Source organism: Canis lupus, chromosome 10, assembly GCF_011100685.1.
Source record: "Canis lupus familiaris isolate Mischka breed German Shepherd chromosome 10, alternate assembly UU_Cfam_GSD_1.0, whole genome shotgun sequence".
Taxonomy (NCBI): domain Eukaryota; kingdom Metazoa; phylum Chordata; class Mammalia; order Carnivora; family Canidae; genus Canis; species Canis lupus.
This window is the reverse complement of record NC_049231.1, coordinates 22,065,303-22,082,619: the sequence shown is the minus strand read 5'-3', so window position 1 is coordinate 22,082,619 and position 17,317 is coordinate 22,065,303. Positions and strand designations below refer to the sequence as shown.

Genomic DNA, 17,317 nt, shown 5'->3' with positions numbered 1-17,317 from the left:
TTGACGAGGCCTGAGGGGTCAGGGCCGCATGGTGTGTTTCATGGGGGCAGCATTTTAGTTGGGGTCCCCCGGGGGGACAGAACCAGGAGATACAATATCCAGAGATACAGTAAGAGGAGGCTTATTGTAGGGATTGGCTCTCGCATGACCGTGGAGGCTGAGAAGTCCCAAGATCTGCCGTCTGCAAGCTGGGGACCCAGGAGGACCGGTGGTGTAAGTCCTAGCCTGGGCTCTGGGGAACCAGGAGCACTGGTGCTCCCAGGTGCCCGAGGCCTGGAGAAAGTGGGTGTCCCAGCTCAAGCATAGAGCAAACTCGCCCTATGCCCTTTGGTTCCATCCAGGCTCCTAACAGATTGGGGTTGCCCTCCCGTGTTGGGGTGGGCGACCTTCTTTCCTTAGTTCAAAAACTGCTCTCCCCTGGAAGCACCCTTGCAGACACACCAAGAATACTGTTTTACCAGCTGTCAGGGCCTCCCTTTGCCCAGTCGGGGTGACTCGTGGAGTTAGCCGTCATGGGCAGTGACCCTACCATCTCACCTCTTTGTCCTCTGCACCAAGCTCCATAAACAGTAGTTCCTGTCCCAAAGGAGCTGGAGACTTGTCAAGGTGATGATCAAACAGAGGGATGGTTCTCAATAGTTGGAGGCTCTAGAGACACAAGTGCTAAGTATTTTGGTGCACACTAAGTGCAGAGGCCCAAGGAGAGGATGGGGATGGACAGGTGGACAGCCATTCCAAGCCCCAGATGTTCATTTTGGAGAACTGTTAAGGTTTAGGGAACAGGGATGGTTGCTGGATCCCATGTGGAGGCACAGGTCAGGTGCTTCCTCAGAAAAGGAAGGCAGGAAACATAGGTATTTTTCATAAGAGGAAAAAAATACATTATTTATGTTAACATGCAATGGGTTATTTTTAAGGATTTTTAGGATTTATTTAAGAGAGAGAGAGAGCATGCACACATGCATGAGCAAGAGCAAGGGGAGGAGCAGAGAGAGAGGGACAAGTCGACTCTATGCTGAGTGGAGCCCGATCCCACCACCCTGAGATCATGACCTAAGCCAAAATCAAGAGCCAGAGGCTCAATTGACTGAGCCACCCAGACACCCCTGCAATGGGTTATTTTTAAATGAATAAATATTTTTAAAAATTTAAATAAATATTTTAAACTTTTCTCGTTCAGATTTCTAGTATGGTCAATTTCAATAGAAATAACCTGCTTTTTAAAAAAATTTAAGACTCTTTGAGGGCTGGGGCACCTGGGTGGCTCAGTTGGTTGAGCCTCTGACTCTGGTTTCGGCTCAGGTTGTGATCTCTGGGTTGTGAAATCAAACACATTGGGCTCCGCGCTGAACTCGGAGTTGGCCTGGGATCCGCCCTCGCCCTCGCCCTCGCCCTCTCCCGCTGCCCCTCCCTGAGCTCGCACCTGCTCTGCCTCTCTCTAAAATAAATACACGTGCTGCCGAAGCAAGCACCGTCTCTAAAATAAAAGAATGAAATCTTTTTTTTTTTTTTTAATGACATCTTTAAAAAGCAAAACAGGAACAACTCCTTGAGGGCCTCGGTAACTTTTAAGAATATCAATGGGTTGGTTCCAAGATCTAAGTCTGCGAAGTGGTGGCCTTGTGCGTGAGCTGTCTGGGTGGATGTCCCTTGTGTGCTGGGGAGGAATGTGTGTGTCCTGCCGTGTCGGGCGGAGAGTTTTACGTATTCAGTTCGGTTCAGTTGATGAATGGTGTCCACATCCTCTCCTTCTCAGTCACTTCTGTGTCTCCTTCCATCATTTGCCGACCGGGGTGTGTTCAAAGCGCCCTGATTGGCATTTGTTAGTTCCTGCCTTTGGTTCTATCTGCTTTTGTTCCATGTGTCTCGACGCTTTGCTTTTAGGGGGCTTGTCCCCTTAGGATTGTTACGTCTTCTTGATGCATTGACCCCTGCCTAAAGGGTCCTAGCAGCGTGGGGTGAGGTTCCCAGGGGCGCAGAAGGAGAGTTGAATCAAGGGCGGGGGGCCCTAGGAAATGAGTTGGGGTCATTCCTTTAATGCAGGCCTCATCTCCACCTGCTGGGCAGGGGACCTGGGGGCCGGGACAGGGTTCCTTCCTGAAGCAAGGCTGTCGGCGTCCTCGAGGTTTTTGGTGGGTCCTTTGGCACCACCGTTCAGGGTCTGTGGGCTGCCCTGGGTTGTGAGCAGGTTCTTCCAGAGGCGCTCCAAGGTCATCTTAGTGGGACGCCTGAGCCCAGTCTCGAGCTACAAGTTTCCTTACAGGGGGGTGGGGAAGGATTACAGCTTGAGTCCCTGGATTCTGGAGACTTCTCTTGTGTTAGACCAGAATTCTCATTTAAATAGCAGCTTCTCTAGATGTTAACTGTCTTTAGGGAAGATCTGATGGCCTCAGGCCGCCCTCTAAAGATGCCAGCCCAGCCAGAGGACCTCAGGAGTCCAATGGAGGCGGCTGGAGCAAAGCTGGGCGGAACCAGCTCTGCACGTGGGTGACACAGACGTCATAGTCCAAGAACTAGAGCAACGGAAATCTAAACACTGCAGCCTGAGTGACGCGGCGGCTGAGGAGAGAGGAGTCATTAGAACACAGATCAGCATCCTTGAAACCCCCGTTGGCTTTTCGATCAGAGCACCCACTGGAAGAGCCCCTGGCATTGCCTCACGGAGGGTCAGCCCTCTGTCCCCTCCTCCCAGCCTCACCTGGGCGTCCGGTTCTGTCCCCTCGTCCCCTCATCCCTCACTCCGGTTCATGCTCCTCTGTGGATGGCCTGCCCGGGGCGGGGACGGTTCACCACCTGGAACCCTTCCTGCTCTACCAGGAGGTGACGTGGGCCACGCTGTGCCTCCTGCCACAGTGATGAGCAGACATGGCTCCCCACCAAGGGGAGCCCCCCCATTTCCTCTCTGGGTGTCACCTCCCCCAGAACTGGACGGCCAGGTCTGCAGCCAGAAACCAGGATCTTGTACAAAGTAATAATGAAAGATCTGTCAATATTTAAGGGATGTGCACTTGGCCAAGCAGAAGCTCTATGAAATTGTGAATCCTTACGATAGCGTTTTGTGAATACAGTTGACGTGAGGATTTTAAGAAACGGGTCACGTCTGGAGCTCAGCGTGGGGCCGGGGCCATGCAGCCAGAGCAGATGACGTGGTGGAGAGCAGAGTGCACGGGGACCAGAGAGGCCGGAGGTCTAATCCAGAGACACGGAGGCGGCGAGGGGCAGACCAGAGGACAGGCAGGTCTGGTCTGGTCCTCCTGGATGACAGGCCGCCGCCCCAGACCCGGATCTTTCGCCCTCAGTTTAGACCCGGGCCCGGCTTCCCTGCAGGTTGCAGACAAAAATGGGTCTTCAAGTTTCCTTTCTGCGAAAGAGATGAGCAGCCTTAAAACAAAAACCCAAAGGGACAAGCTCCCCAGTCCTTCCTGGTCAGGTCGCGGCCGCCTCTATTATGCATTTGAGTCGTGCTTCCCTCGGAGCGGATGACGGATCGTCAGGAGCGCGTTCCGGGCCATGGCTCCGGGAGCCGTTTCTTTATTCATAAACTGGGCTCTCCCGTCTCGGGGATGGTGAGTGATGTTGGGCTGTGCACAGCAAGGAGGGGGAGACGGGCCATGAATTAAACTGACGCCTCGCAGAATTTGCATTTTATTGATAGTTTTCATTTCGTTCCATGTTATATCATCCGGAAGCCCATTTTCAATATGCTGGCCGGTGTTACCCGAGAAGGACGGAGGGGCATTTACTCGTATTGACTGGTGGTGTTAATGCACGTGCTGCGTAGACTGCTTAATAAGTGGGGGGCCGGACGCACCTGGGATTTCTCAGGGTGGCCCAGGAGGCCTGTGCTCAGGCAGCTGTGGAGCTTGTGGGGCGCTCGGGGGCTGGGGGTGCCGCTCTGCCGCTCGCGTGGCCTCTCCGGGCCTCAGCTTCCTCTTCTTTTTTTTTTTTTTGTCAGCTTCCTCTTCTGTAAATGAAACCGCCACCTGGAGACACCTGCCGTCTGCCCTGGCCTAGGGTAACGGGTCACATTTATTGAGCACTTACTGTATGCCAGTGCTATGCCGTGACTTCGTCGGTGTTACTGACTAGGACTTCCCACCCAGGTTTCTTTTTCTTTTCTTTTCTTTTTTAAGATGTTATTTATTTATTCTTGGGAGACCCAGAGAGAGAGGCAGAGACACAGGCAGAGGGAGAAGCAGGCTCCTTGCAGGGAGCCCGATGGGGACTCGATCCCAGGACCCTAGGATCATGCCCTGAGCCAAAGGCAGGTGCTCAACTGCTGAGCCACCCGGGTGCCCCACTCCCAAGCCAGTTTTATGATCGTGCATGTACCGCGGAGCAGCAGAGAAGCTGGCTCGGGGCTGCCTGGATGTGAGGGGACAGGGACTCTGTCCCCGGGGACACGGCCCAGCCTGTGCTCTTCCTCTGTCCCTCTCTCCTGTTTTACTTTTTCACAGTCCCGGTTGGCCCACCACCACCCTCGCTGTGAGCCCCGTGGGTCTGTCCAGTCTGAGTAATGCTGTGATATTAGCTTGTGGGGTGTTTCAAAATCTGTTGAGATGAAGAGAAGATCTTCATTAGGTGCTTCATTAGGTGCTGTTTTGGGTTTCAGGGGAGCACAAAGCCTTCAATAGTAGCTCAGCGTCGTGCGAGTTGATGGACCGTGCAAACAGTAGGTGACCCGTAGTGTTGATGCAATGAAGGCATGAATGTGCCAGTGCTTTGTGCAGGCCCCTCCACGGCCCTGCCTCAGTGGCTTGCCCGAGCTGTGCTCTGCCCTTGTTTGAGGTGGTGGGTGGGAGGGGCTTGCGGCCTGTTCCACGCTCCTCTTGTGGCTGAACCGAGTCCAGACTCCCCGGGTGGGAATTCACCCTTCGGACCCTGACCGTCCTGGGCTCTGCACACCCTCCACCTTCTGGGCTGGGGTCGTGCGTCCCCTCACCTGGCCAGCACAGTGGGTCTCAGCAACCACAGGCCTGGGGTGCATGGACAGGCCTGAGCCCCTCCCACCCGCCATCGGTAAGCCAGCATACCGGGCCTGTGGTCCAAGGAGGGCAGTGTGCTGGTGACTGACGGGGACCCGCCGTGTCCTGGCATCCCGGCCCATCAAGTCCCTCGGGTTTTCCAGGAGTCTGATGTCACACTTCTCACTGGGCATTTCCTGCTGCTCATCCTTGGTCCCTGGGTGGCCTTGCTGCGACCCCTGTGGCAGGGCACCTGGTCCCCATGCCTGTCCCTTTTCCTCTGTGACGCTCTGGTGCCTGGCACTGAGTTCTGCTCCTTAGTGTCCCTTGCGGTGGTGGGGTGTGGATGTTCTGCTTGCTGCCTCTTTCCAACCACGACGTGCTTGACTGTGGCCCACCATGTGGCTCAGTGGATGGATCTGCTAGGTCCCACTCTTCCTGGGACCCAGTGGTCTGGGCAGCTGCTCCTCATGCCCACAGGCCTCCTGGCCCAGCGTCCACCCCAGGCCATCCTTCCTCTGTGCTGGGGACCTTCAGTCCTGGACGGGGCTCAGCCCCTGCCCACAGCTGCACCCAGTGCTCCCCTCTCGGCTCCTGTGTCTCCTGCGAAAGGCCTGGCAGCCCAAGCCAGCACGGGGCGGGGGGGAGCCCCTCCCCAGTCCTGGAGGTCACGGTCTCCCACCTCCTCACTCCCTTACTAGGCAGCCTCTGCTTGGGACGTCCTGCTCCAGGCCACCCTCCACCAGCGGCCAAGGGCCCTTCAGAATGACTCATTGGATGGCGTCCCTGACTGTGACGGTGTGACCCAAGCCTAGCCAGGTGGAAGGGGCTGCAGAAATAGCCTGGCTGCCGGAGCCCCCGTGGCTTCTCAGGGGCTTGTGAGCTGGGCGGAGGCCCTGTCCCCACATCGCTGTCCTTGGCCCAGCACGGGGAGGCCAGGGAGGGCCGCGCCTGGTCTTTCTCCCCAGAACTGAGCACACAGTGGGCCATCCGCGAACGCTGGCTGACCTGGTCTGCCATGGGCCCACTTGTTTAGTCCATCCCAGACTTTCCGCGTGGCCTGATTCCGGTTGATGATGCCACACAGTGATGTTGACCTTCTGTCACGGGTGTTAACTTTCTCTTTCAGACCTCAGGGGAGTTAATTCCCGTGTCTTCTTAGCCACATGGACGATTCCCCGCTGGAGGAGCAACGCTGTCCCTTTCCCTTGTGCCACACGGGCGAGTGTGGACGCAGGTCCCCTGGCCCCTAAGGGGGTAGAAACCGTGGGAGGCACGGCCGTCGGGGGGGGGGGGGATTTGTGCCTGAAGCCCCCATGCGGTGAGGCTGATCGCCGTGGGGCTTCCACCGCAGTCCTTCCCATCCGGGGCTTTCTAAACACACGAGGCATGAGCCGAATCCCTAAGGAGCCTCGGCATTGAGGACGTCCTGTGTCTGGGAACCAGCACGGCTCGAGAATTCTGAATGTCGGAGTAGCTTCCGTGTCCAGACGTGTCCTCAATAACAAGCAGCTGCCCCGGGTGTGCCACCAGGGCAGGGCCTGAGCCTGCACGTGCGTGTGCGTGCGTGCATGCGCCGTCCTGATGAGTTCGGTTCAGAGCTGGAAGGGGTGGGAGAGCCTCGCTCTCATCCTTGCTCACTTTATTTATTTATTTATTCATTCATTCATTGACTCATTTATTTATTTATTTATTTATTTTTAAAGACTTTATTTATTCATTCATGAGAGCCACAGAGAGAGAAAGAGGCAGAGACACAGGCAGAGGGAGAAGCAGGCTCCATGCAGGGAGCCCGATGCAGGACTCGATCCCGGGTCTCCAGGATCATGCCCTGGGCCCAAGGCGGTGTTAAACCGCTGAGCCACCCTGGCTGCCCATCCTTGCTCATTTTAAATAAACCTTGAAAACAAAGGTAAATGCTTCTTCACAGTGAAAGGGGGTCTAAAGTTGTATGATTTCTAGAAGGGTCCCTGCTTTCTTCAGGTTCTAGGAGCAGTCTCAGTCCATTGGCAACGGTGGAGTATTGGACACGATTTGAGGATAGACACAGGCCGCAAGCCTGGGTACTGGGGAGCGCTGGCCCTTGGGGAGCATCCCCCCTGCCACTGTCCCACGTGTGGTGAGCACTACGGCGTCTGGACAGGCAAGGGGTCAGCCGGGTCATGCAGGGAGCCAGCACCAAGTGTCGGGACTCCAGTATACTGTGAGGTCACGTGCAGTGGTGACTGGGCCCAAGCGACCCCCTGCCTTCTCCAGGGCCGGGAGGCCTGGGGGCGCTCAGTGGGGCGACCTAGTACGGTGGGGAGGAGGCCGCAGACGGCATGGCCAGGCACCAGCTTGGAAGCCAGATGCATCTAGGCTCCAGAGCTGGGTGCCCCCGGCCCACCGTGTGGCTTTGCCCTGGTGACTTAATCCCACCAGGCCCCACTTGCCCGTTGGTCAAGGGGAGAGATGGTGCCCAGTGTGCAGGCTGGTGGTGAGCACGAGCCTGGCCAACGTATGCAGAGTGTCGTGTCACAGATGCTATCTGCCACCCGCCTGGGCCTCTTGGGTCAGGTGGGCTGCTGGGGGGCCACGAGAAGGCGGCCTTGGGCGCTGGTGGGGCTCACGCCCGTGTCTGCTCCTGCAGGGGAGGACCGCTTCGGGAGACGAGTCATCACGTTCAGCTGCTGCCGGATGCCCCCCTCCCACGAGCTCAACCACAGGCGTCTGCTGCAGTAAGTCCGTCTGTGCCTGTGCTCCTCCACACGCCCCTGTGTGTGTGTGTGAGAACGCTCCCTGTGCACACACACGCACCCCCTGTGAGCACGCGTGCCCTGTAGGCTGCCTTCCCCGTGCACATGCCTCTCCCTCACCGTCAGCACAGAGGATGTTCAGGGTTAAAGGCTCATATATGTAGATGGGCTTGCAGGTCCCTGAGCAGGTGTCCTATCCTTTGCCAGGTCACCAAATCCACCTGCGGGACTCATGGCTTCTCCACCTACAGGCTTAAGCTCTGAGACTAGACCTCAGGCCCTCTGAGGCCTCCGTCCCTCTCGGGCCCCCACTCGCCCCCTGCATCTGCTCAGTCTCCTCTGCTCAGAAGGAAGGCCTTCCACTTACCTGTGTGTGGCCTTGGCCACTGTCGCCCCCCCCTTTGTCTTGCCCCTTGTTGCTGGCGTCCACATGCTCTGCGTGATGGCCACACTGCTTCAGGCAAGTCCTTCCTGGCAGGAGCCCCTGAGCCTCATGACAGGTGCTGGGGGAGTCAGCGCGTGCTGACCACAGTGACTGCACAGACCCCTCTGGGTGGGCGGGAGACTTGGGGTCTGGAGAAGACCGAACTCTCTGAGGGCAGCTCCGCTTGGATGACAGCACTGCTCCCATTCCCGCTTCTGACCATTCCGCCCGACCCACTTCTCCACCCGGAGCCCCCCAGCTCTGATGAAGGCAGGAGTCAGAAGCCCTTGAGAGCCTTTGGGTTGGTGGTTTTTTTTTTTTTTTTTAAAGATTTTATTTATTTATTCATGAGAGACACACAGAGAGGGGCAGAGACACAGGCAGAGGGAGAAGCAGGCTCCTCGCAGGGAGCTCAATGTGGGACTCGATCCCGGGACCCCAGGATCACACCCTGAGCTGAAAGCAGATGCTCAACCGCTGAGCTGCCCAGGGATCCCCCGATCTGTTCCATTGAAGGATCTTCTGACAGCAGCAGGAGATACAGCGGTGACAGCAGGAACCCTGATGGTAGCAGGGGCTCCGGGGTCTCCAGCCAGCGCTGCCGCCGCCGCACAGTGAGATCTGCTATGGAATTCATGAGGTGCCGGCCTCCCGGGCAGGCTACCCTGGACAGCAAGCTGGGCCTCCTGGGAGGTACAGGCCTCCCCCCAGCACGCTCGCAGTGTACGGGGCACACACATGGGGACGCCGGATGAGGGAGACCTCTTAGCTGGGGCCCTCCAAGGTTAACCCGCTCCCTTGTCTGATTACTCCCTCCGCGGCCCTACATAACCCAAGACCGACTGACCAGTGGCGGGGTCGGCCGGCCCTGAAGGTCTCCTGAGGGGCCAGGAGGTGTTCAGGATTTGTTTTCCTGTAAAGACAGAAGTGCCCCCGACAGACGGAAAGCAGGAGGCTGTAGGAGGCAGGGATTTAATTGACTCACTAGTGGCTGTGGGCTTGCTCTTGGGCCAGGAGAATGTTTGGGAACCAGATGGAGGGGGTGGCTACACAACATTGTGAGTGTACTAACTGCCACCGAATTGTTCGTTTTTAAATGGTTAATGTTATGTTACGGATTTCACCTCCATCCAAAAACACCTGCCTCTGACAACACCTGGTACATTGTGTTTTCTCACGTGCCTGCCTCAGAAACCTTCCCCTCCAGAAGGAGGTGGTCAGCACAGCCTCTGTGACCAGTTGTGTATGTTGTTCACTGCACAAGGGCAGCATGATGACCGGTCCGCTGTCCAGCTGCGGCTCTTCTCACTCGACGCCGGAGGGTGTCGATCAAGAGGAAGGAGCACCTTTCTCTGGTTGACTCAGAGGTGCCCTGTGGGCTTCTTGGCCTTTCTGGGGAGAGCCCCACGGCAGAGTCTTTTCTGTGCTTCCATGGAAAACACCGCCATCACACACACCATCCTCCCTGTCTCTCTGTCCAAGCGGTGGCTTTCTCGTGGCCAGATGTGTGCTCCCATTTTTGAAATGGGTGAAGAAATAAGTCCGTGCCTTTGAAGCTCAAGCAGTAATTTAGTTAATGACTTCCTGTGCTGAGCACACGCCGCAGATGTGCCCCGGACGCGGGGAGAGCTCGGCATGTTGCAAGGAGAACCAGGGAGCGCGCTGGGCCAGCGGAAGGGGCCCCGCTTTGACTGGAAGTGTGAGCTGACCAAGGACCTTCCCCGATCTCCCCGCCGCTGGCCGGCCCTGGAAGGGTCGAGAGATGCAGAAGCGACCGTGAGTTCCCGGCGGTGCTGGTGCCCCGTGCGATGGGAGGGAGGTCACAGGCTGGCTTCTGCGGCCAGGGTGACAGATGACGGTTCCCCCGTGGCTCAGTCCGCAGGTGTTGGAGCAAGTGCGTCGGAGCGTGGGCGCCAGAGCTGCTTCCACTACGGATAAGCCCAGACCTCGGACACAGCAGGCCAGCTTTGTCTCAAGCTGTCGTGCCGGAGACGACGGGTGGGGGCGCGTGGCTCTCTGGGGGCAGGACAGCGTGGGCAGGGGCGTGGACTCGAGCCAGGCTGTTCCATTCACGTCCTGGCCCTGCCTACCCCTTCCTGCTTCCTCGGCCAGCCTCAGTTGACTCCTCTGTAAAATGGGCCTACGGTGCCTGCTTCCAGGGTTCCTGTGGGGTTTAAGTGAGTAAATTCATGCAAAGCCTGCTCTTGAGAGTCTGTGCTTTGGGCAGAGGGCACTCTGATGGTGCTTTGGAGGCAGATGAGCAGAGGAGGAGCTGACCTCCTTTTGTGCAAGATAAAGATTCCACCGCAGCATCCTGGCCGTGGCGGGTTCTGCGAGTTTCTCCCGGAGTGATTCTGCCGACACTCGTCCCCACGGGCCCCCGGCCCACGCCCATTGCACCCAGAGCTCCCGGCAGGCCGCCCTCGCAGGGCACGTGGTGAAAGCAGGTGTGCCCCCCCGCCACAGGCCCCCGGAAGCCGGGCTGAAGTAACGGCGAGATGTGCTTCTAGACGATGCCCCGGTCAGCCTGGTGTGCCCCCTCCGTGTCGGCGGCCCCTGCCCACGATCGTGCTGGACTTCGGAGAGGGCCTTCGGCCGCTCGTCTCCTACAGGTGGCTGGACGAGGCCTTTCCAGGCGGGTCCCCCAGCTGCGGCCGGGAAGGACCAAGGGTGGGAGGCGCTCGTGGGACTCGTACAGCGCCGTGTGGTCACGTGGCAGGCAGAGCCGGGATTGTGCTTTATGGTGCTGAGAAAAAATGTCCCGAGCCAATCTGGATGGAAGGAATTGCAGAAGGGCCGAGGAGGCCATCCTGGGTGCGAATCCCAGCGCGTCCTCTGTTCCCTGTGGCTCTGTCACTCATCACGCATGTTGGAGGCACAAAACAACACATTTATCCATTTGTTCCCACAGCCAGACGTTGGCAGAGCCGTGCTCCTCCCGGGGGAGCTCTCCCTCCAGGAGAGGAGCCTGCCTTGCTTCCAGCTCCCGCGGCTATGGACAGACCATCACCCTCCGGGTCCGGGGGCACACCCCCTAACATGATTTCCCCTTCTTATCTGTCTTGTCTGGACACATGGACGTTTAGCGCCCGCCTGGATAATCTCGGATAGACTCCTCCTTGCTGGGACCTTACCTTAGTCACACCCTCAAAGACCCCCTCCCGAATAAGGTCACATTCACGGGTTCCAGAGTCCAGAGATTTGCTGTGGATGTCTTTTCTGGACCATTTTTTGGCCGGTCACATCCCCTTGCTTGCTGTGTACCCAGCCTCCCCTGACAAATGGGGACAGGGCGCCCTGCGGGTGGGTTCCCAGGTGCCCCAGTGTGTGCGTGCCCCCACGTGACCTGGTGCTGGCACCCACTGGGCTTCTGTTACGGGGAAAGCGTGTTTGGTCTCAGTGACGGTGAGAGTGTGTGTTTTGTGACCAGGTATTTGAAGCACACACTGGACCAGTACGTGGAGAGCGACTACACCATCGTCTACTTCCACTACGGGCTCAACAGCCAGAACAAGCCATCCCTGAGCTGGCTGCAGAGCACCTACAAGGAGTTTGACAGGAGGTGTGTGCCCTGGGGCCCTCGGGGTGGGGCCTCGGGGCCACACTGAGTGAGGGGGCACCCAGGGCAGAGGTTCGGAGGGGTCATGGCTGTGTCACGGGAGGCGGGGAGAGGTGGGGAGCTAGGCTGAAGGAGCTCGGGGTGGGTGGGGTCGCCCCCCTTCAGGGCAGGGGCTCCATGCAGCTTTGTCGTCTAGGGCAGGGGCAGCCAGGCAATGTCTCGGCTCCATGGGCCATCAGGTTTCTGTTGGGTTCTACTCACGTACTACTTACTACGTAGCGCAAGAGCAGCCACAGATAACACACCAAGAGGTGGAACTGGGTTTTTTTTGTTTTTTTTTTTTAAGCTTTTATTTATTTATTTATTCATGAGAGACAGAGAGGCAGAGACACAGCGAGGGAGAAGCAGGCTCCACGCAGGGAGCCCGACGTGGACCCGATCCTTGGTCTCTAGGATCAGGCCCTCGGCTGAAGGTGGCGTTAAACCGCTGAGCCACCCGGGCTGCCCCGGAACTGGGTTCTAATAAGACTCTATTTACAGACGCTGGAGTGTGAATTTCCTATCATTTTCACATATCATAAACTGGTGATCTTTTCATCTTTTTTGTACCCAACCACGAGCTATGCAAAAGCCCTCCTCAGCTTGTGGGCTGTACAAAAGTAGGTGGCCGGCCTGATGTGGCCCGGGTGCCCCAGGTGCACCAGCTTGCTGACCCTGGTCTAAGAACTGTGACTGCACAGCCGTCTTCCAGTTGCCCTTCGTGCTTGCTCAGCACTTTACAGTTTGCCAGGGGCTTGCTGGTGGCTCTGTCGGAGAGACGGGCAGCGTGCTTCCCAGGGCAGGACACGCCGGCCCCGGAGAGCAGGGGTCTCCCTCTACGTCCCTCACCTGGTGCACGGCAGGGCTGGGACCCCACCTGAGACCCTGTCTCCTGTCCCACCCGAGGCTCCGCATCACTTGGGCACAGCTTGGCGCTGGTGGATCTTTCCTTGAGCGACACCTTGCCTAACAATCGACCCTTTGGCCAATAGACTGTGTGACCAGGCCTTCGCGTGCCTATTCTGGCTTGCTCCGGGTTTTCCTTCTCCAGGGCCTTTCATGCCCATGATGGATGTCCTCCTATCAGACCTCCGAGTGGGGGGCATGGTGGCAGGGAGCGCCCGGTTTCCCAAGGCCTGCCCTCCTGGGCTTTGGGTCCTGCTGCCATTGCCCAGAGAGTCTTTGGAGGGATTTCTTGGCTTTCTGTCCTGTGTCTTAGGGGAAGGATTGTTGCTATACTTTGTGGCCATTTACCGGGCACTGCAGGTGCCAGGCCTTGCGGGGGAGCTGGAGGCAACCGGGCCCTGGCTCTGGAGCCTCCCCTGTGAAGCTTTCCTGGGTTGTCCCCAGAGAATCAACAGCCCCTTCCCTGCCACCTCATGTCCCTGAGCAGACAGGGCATCCACAGAGCACCGTGTTGTGTGCCCTGCACCCAGCTGCACACCCCCCACCCCAACCCCTCTCTGTGTCTCTTGCATGAGGGGAAAGGTCTGCACATGGCAGGCTCTCAGGCAGTGTTGGATGGGAGGACGGAGGACCATGGAGGAGCGGGTGGGGCCAGGGGTGAGTGCCAGCGTTCCCCCTGGGGCAGTCAGAGAGGCCAGGCCGAGGCGGCGGTCTTTGAGCAGCTCCTGGAGGGATGGGCAGGGTGTTGCTAGGTGGCCGACCTGAGAAAGAGTATGGAGGGCTGGGGCTCGGTAGTGGGAGGGCTGGGCTGGGGGGGGTCACCTGGGGAGCCGTGGACGGAGGTAGCGGGGGACAGAGGGTGTGCTAAAGACACCCAGCTTGGTTTAGGAGGCAGTGGGGGGCTGCGGAAGGTACTCGAGGAGACTCAAGTGACAGGTTCCACAGGGCCCTTCCCAGAAGCTCAGGCTGATGGGAGGAGGTGCATCTGCAGCCCTGGGTTGAGCTGATGCAGATAAATTGTCAAATGGAAGGAGGCAAACTTGTTCTGCGTGACTCTCCTGCTTCCCACAAAGGTGGACCAGGAGGTGGGGGTTAGGATTACAGACCTGGGCTCAGTAGAATCAAAAAGGACAGGCGTTTCAGGCATCAAGACCAGCAGTGGGGTGTCGGCTGGAGTAATGAGCTCCCCATCGCCGGAGGTATGCGAGTGCAGCCCCAAATCCAGCTTGGTGAGATTTGTACTGCAGGGTTTTCTGTGCTCTTGCTGCACCCCGATGGGCTCCCTGCATTCTTTTCCCCTTGGCTGTTGACACCTCGTTCTCCATACTGTTCTCCCCCCAGGTTGCTCCTCTTAAGGGAGAACCAGGCCACGCTCCTGTGTCGTGACCCCCCGCCCCCCAATTCCAGGAAGCCGCCTCCATGTAAGGATGGACTCGGTGGCAGCTGTGCTCACTCGGGGACCCCGTCACCCGCAAGTCCCTGTGGCTCCTCATCTCTGCATTGAGGGCCTTTCTTTTTGTGATTCCGTAGGATTTCCTTGGGAGACGCTTTGAGACGGGAGCGTACACATCTTGCTCCTCACCGGCGTGTCGTGCTCTCGCCTTTGCATCCGTTGCTGTTTCTTGGCCCAACGGGAACCGTGGTGGCGGCCAGTGAGGGTTAGGGCTGTTGGCAGTTTGCCCTTCTGGCTCGTTCCTGTCAACGCGGACGTGCGACTTCCTGTCTCGCTCGACGGGTTATAATCCATGACGGTGTTTAATGTTCACATTCAAATTCGGCCAAGCGGGTGCCCTTCCGGCCTGGCTCTGGGGACCCTCAGAGGCGTCCTGTCATGCTGCACACCCCTTCCTCCCAGACTTCCTGGCACGAGGAAGCGCCCCAGCTTCCCAGCTGACGCTGTGCGCAGCATGCCCCGGGGTCTGCTCTTTGCCTTCAGTGGAGGCTGCTGTCAGGGGGCCTGGAAGTAGCGCGCTTGTTGCTTTTGGGGGGATCGGCCCCTGGGCCCTGCCTATGGCCAGTTGAGGTGCTGTTCACACTTCTCTCCTTCTGCCAGGAACTGTGCATTTGCCCCAAAGCCGCCAGCAGGTCCCATCCTGCACCCCCAGACCTCACCTTGGTTCTCTCTCTCTGCCTCTGTCTCCCTCCTCTCTGGCTGCGGGAACCCTGCTTGCGTTTCCCGTGCTAACTTGCTTACCCATCCGTCCCCCAGCACCTGGTCGGGTTATCCCTCGGGCCACCCCGCCACCGCACACCCCCCTTCCCGTCCCACCACGTCCCCGAGAGGAAGCCCTGCTCACACACTTGGCGGCCGCTGCACACCTCTCCCAGCTTCTGCCCCCACCCCCGGGTCCGGCCAGGCGGCACCCTGGTCTGCGTGTGATGACCAGCTGTCGGGGGTCGGGGAGACTGGCTTGTGACCCGTGTAGATCTGCCACCGTGGCCAGCCTCAGGCTACCAGCTGCCACAGGACACGGGGTCGGGTGGACGCTTGGTGTGCACTTCTGTTACTGAGCTACAGCAGGCTAGTCGTCTCAAGGTACTCACGGCAAGTAGTAAGTGTAGGAAGATAATTAGGAAGTGCTGAACCTTAAATATATATTTATGTATTTATTTATTTATTTATTTATTTATTTATTTATTTATTTATTTATTTAAAAAGATTTTATTTATTTATTCATGAGACGCACAGAGAGAGAAGCAGAGACACAGGCAGAGGGAGAAGCAGGCTCCCTGTGGGGGAGCTCCATCCCAGGACCCCAGGATCACACCCTGGGCTGAAGGCAGACGCTCAACCCGTGAGCCGCCCAGGCGTCCCTAAATACTTATTAAATATTTATTACCTTAATATGACTTCCATATGTGTTTTTATTACTTAGCAGTGGCTGTTTCACAACTGGTTCCCCAAATTCCTGAAATTTCTGACAATCGTCGGCTCTTGCAAGTGGGTAAGAGCTGGCTGACGTCCCCCCTGGGTGACGGCACGCTGGCTTGTGTGGATGCCCCTCCTCCCCTCGGGCAATGCCAGCCAGGCCACAGTCACCCTGCCTGCCCTCGCTGTCTCCACCCCAGGTGGTGCCAACCTCCTGGGCTCAGCCTCATGGCTTTGGGCTGGATTATTCTGCAGAGGAGAGGAAGCAAGCAAGCTAAGTAGCACCTCGTGTTTAAGTGGTTGCCCCCTACCCCGCAGCCTGCTGCGTACTCAGTGAGCCCCCCCCACCGACCTCCCGGTGTGGGTGAGCTCCTTAAGTGGGGGCTCTGCACTTGCAAACTGTAAAGTGCTGCATGCATGCCAGGCAGTGGTAGATGAGCAGTCCTGATTTCCCGCTTCTTTTTATTTTTATTTTTTTAATTAATTAATTTATTTATTTATTTATTTTTATTTATTCATGAGAGATGAGAGAGAGAGAGAGAGGCAGAGGGAGAAGCAGGCTCCATGTCGGGAGCCCGATGTAGGACTCGATCCCAGGACTCCAGGATCACTCCCTGAGCCGAAGGCAGGCGCTAAACCACTGAGCCACCGTGATTTCCCACTTGTGTTTTTGGTTCAGTGTCCTTAAATCGGCTCTGTTGACAGAGCGAAGGTTCTGAGGCTCACGGTTAGGGCTTCACAGTTTCTCAGCTTAGGGTGTGAGGCATGTCGCTCTGAAGTCATCTCACCCGTCCCTCCTTAGGTACAAAAAGAACTTGAAGGCGCTGTACATCGTGCACCCCACCAACTTCATCAAAGTTCTGTGGACCATCTTCAAACCGCTCATCAGGTACGTGGTGTTCTCAGTGAGGACGTCACTGGGGTGGGTTCGGGGGGATGGCCTTTGTAGCATTTGTGAAGGGGTCGTCTCCGGGCACCCATGTGTCTGGGGGACCCCACCCACCCCGTGGCTATGGCGGGTCACGGTCACGAAAGGGAAGGTCAGTGAGCTTCACCCCTGGTGTGTTAAATCCCACCCTGGCCTGAGCACCTGCTTTATGCACCTGTGTCGGGCGTCCCCAAGACCACCTCAGGTTTGGTGGTTCCCTGCAAGAACTCATGACGCTCAGAGAGCGTGGCCCACGTGGCCCTGCCGGTGGGGCCAGACACGGCTCCCAGGTCTGCAGGCTCCACTTGGAGATTTCTGGAATAGCTCCCAATGAATGCAGAGAGAGACTTCCGTGGCCAGACATCCTTTCGTTTTCGGAGGATTCCCCTCCAGTTCTCCCACCTGCTGCCTGGGCCGCAGCCACAGCCCCACACCTGTTGGGAAGGGGGGATTTTGTCCATCTGCCTCGATGCCTAACTGGGACCAGCACGCTGGTGCCGTACTTGACACAGTGAGGAAGCCAGTGCTGGTTGCCTGGCTGCCCGGGAAGGCAGGTCTGCTGTTCCTCTGCTCATTGGTGCTTTCCTTTGCCTTAGAAAAGCTCTAAGAGTTCTAGAAACCTCTCTAAATTCTTGGGGGAAAAATTCATGTGCTCCCACCATGTAGTGAGGCAGCCCAGGTGCCTTGGTGGTTCCGGAGCTTGGCCTTGTCTTTTTTTTTTATTTTTTTATTTACTTATTCATGAGCGACACAGAGAGAAGGAGGCAGAGACACAGGCAGAGGGAGAAGCAGGTTCCCCGCCGGGAGCCCAATGTGGGACTCGATCCCAGGACCCCATGATGACGACCTGAGCCAAAGGCAGATGCTCAACCACTGAGCCACCCAGGCATCCC

General features: G+C 57.5%; 1 protein-coding gene across 1 annotated transcript in view; it reads left to right on the top strand.

The window, feature by feature from the left end:
* The window catches only part of ARHGAP8 (Rho GTPase activating protein 8), a 47,736-nt gene that overhangs the window by 2,183 nt on the left and 28,236 nt on the right, over positions 1 to 17,317 (top strand). The window contains 3 exon segments of the mRNA NM_001204405.1: positions 7,594 to 7,681; positions 11,554 to 11,685; positions 16,299 to 16,385. Coding sequence (NP_001191334.1) covers positions 7,594 to 7,681; positions 11,554 to 11,685; positions 16,299 to 16,385 — 307 coding nt within the window.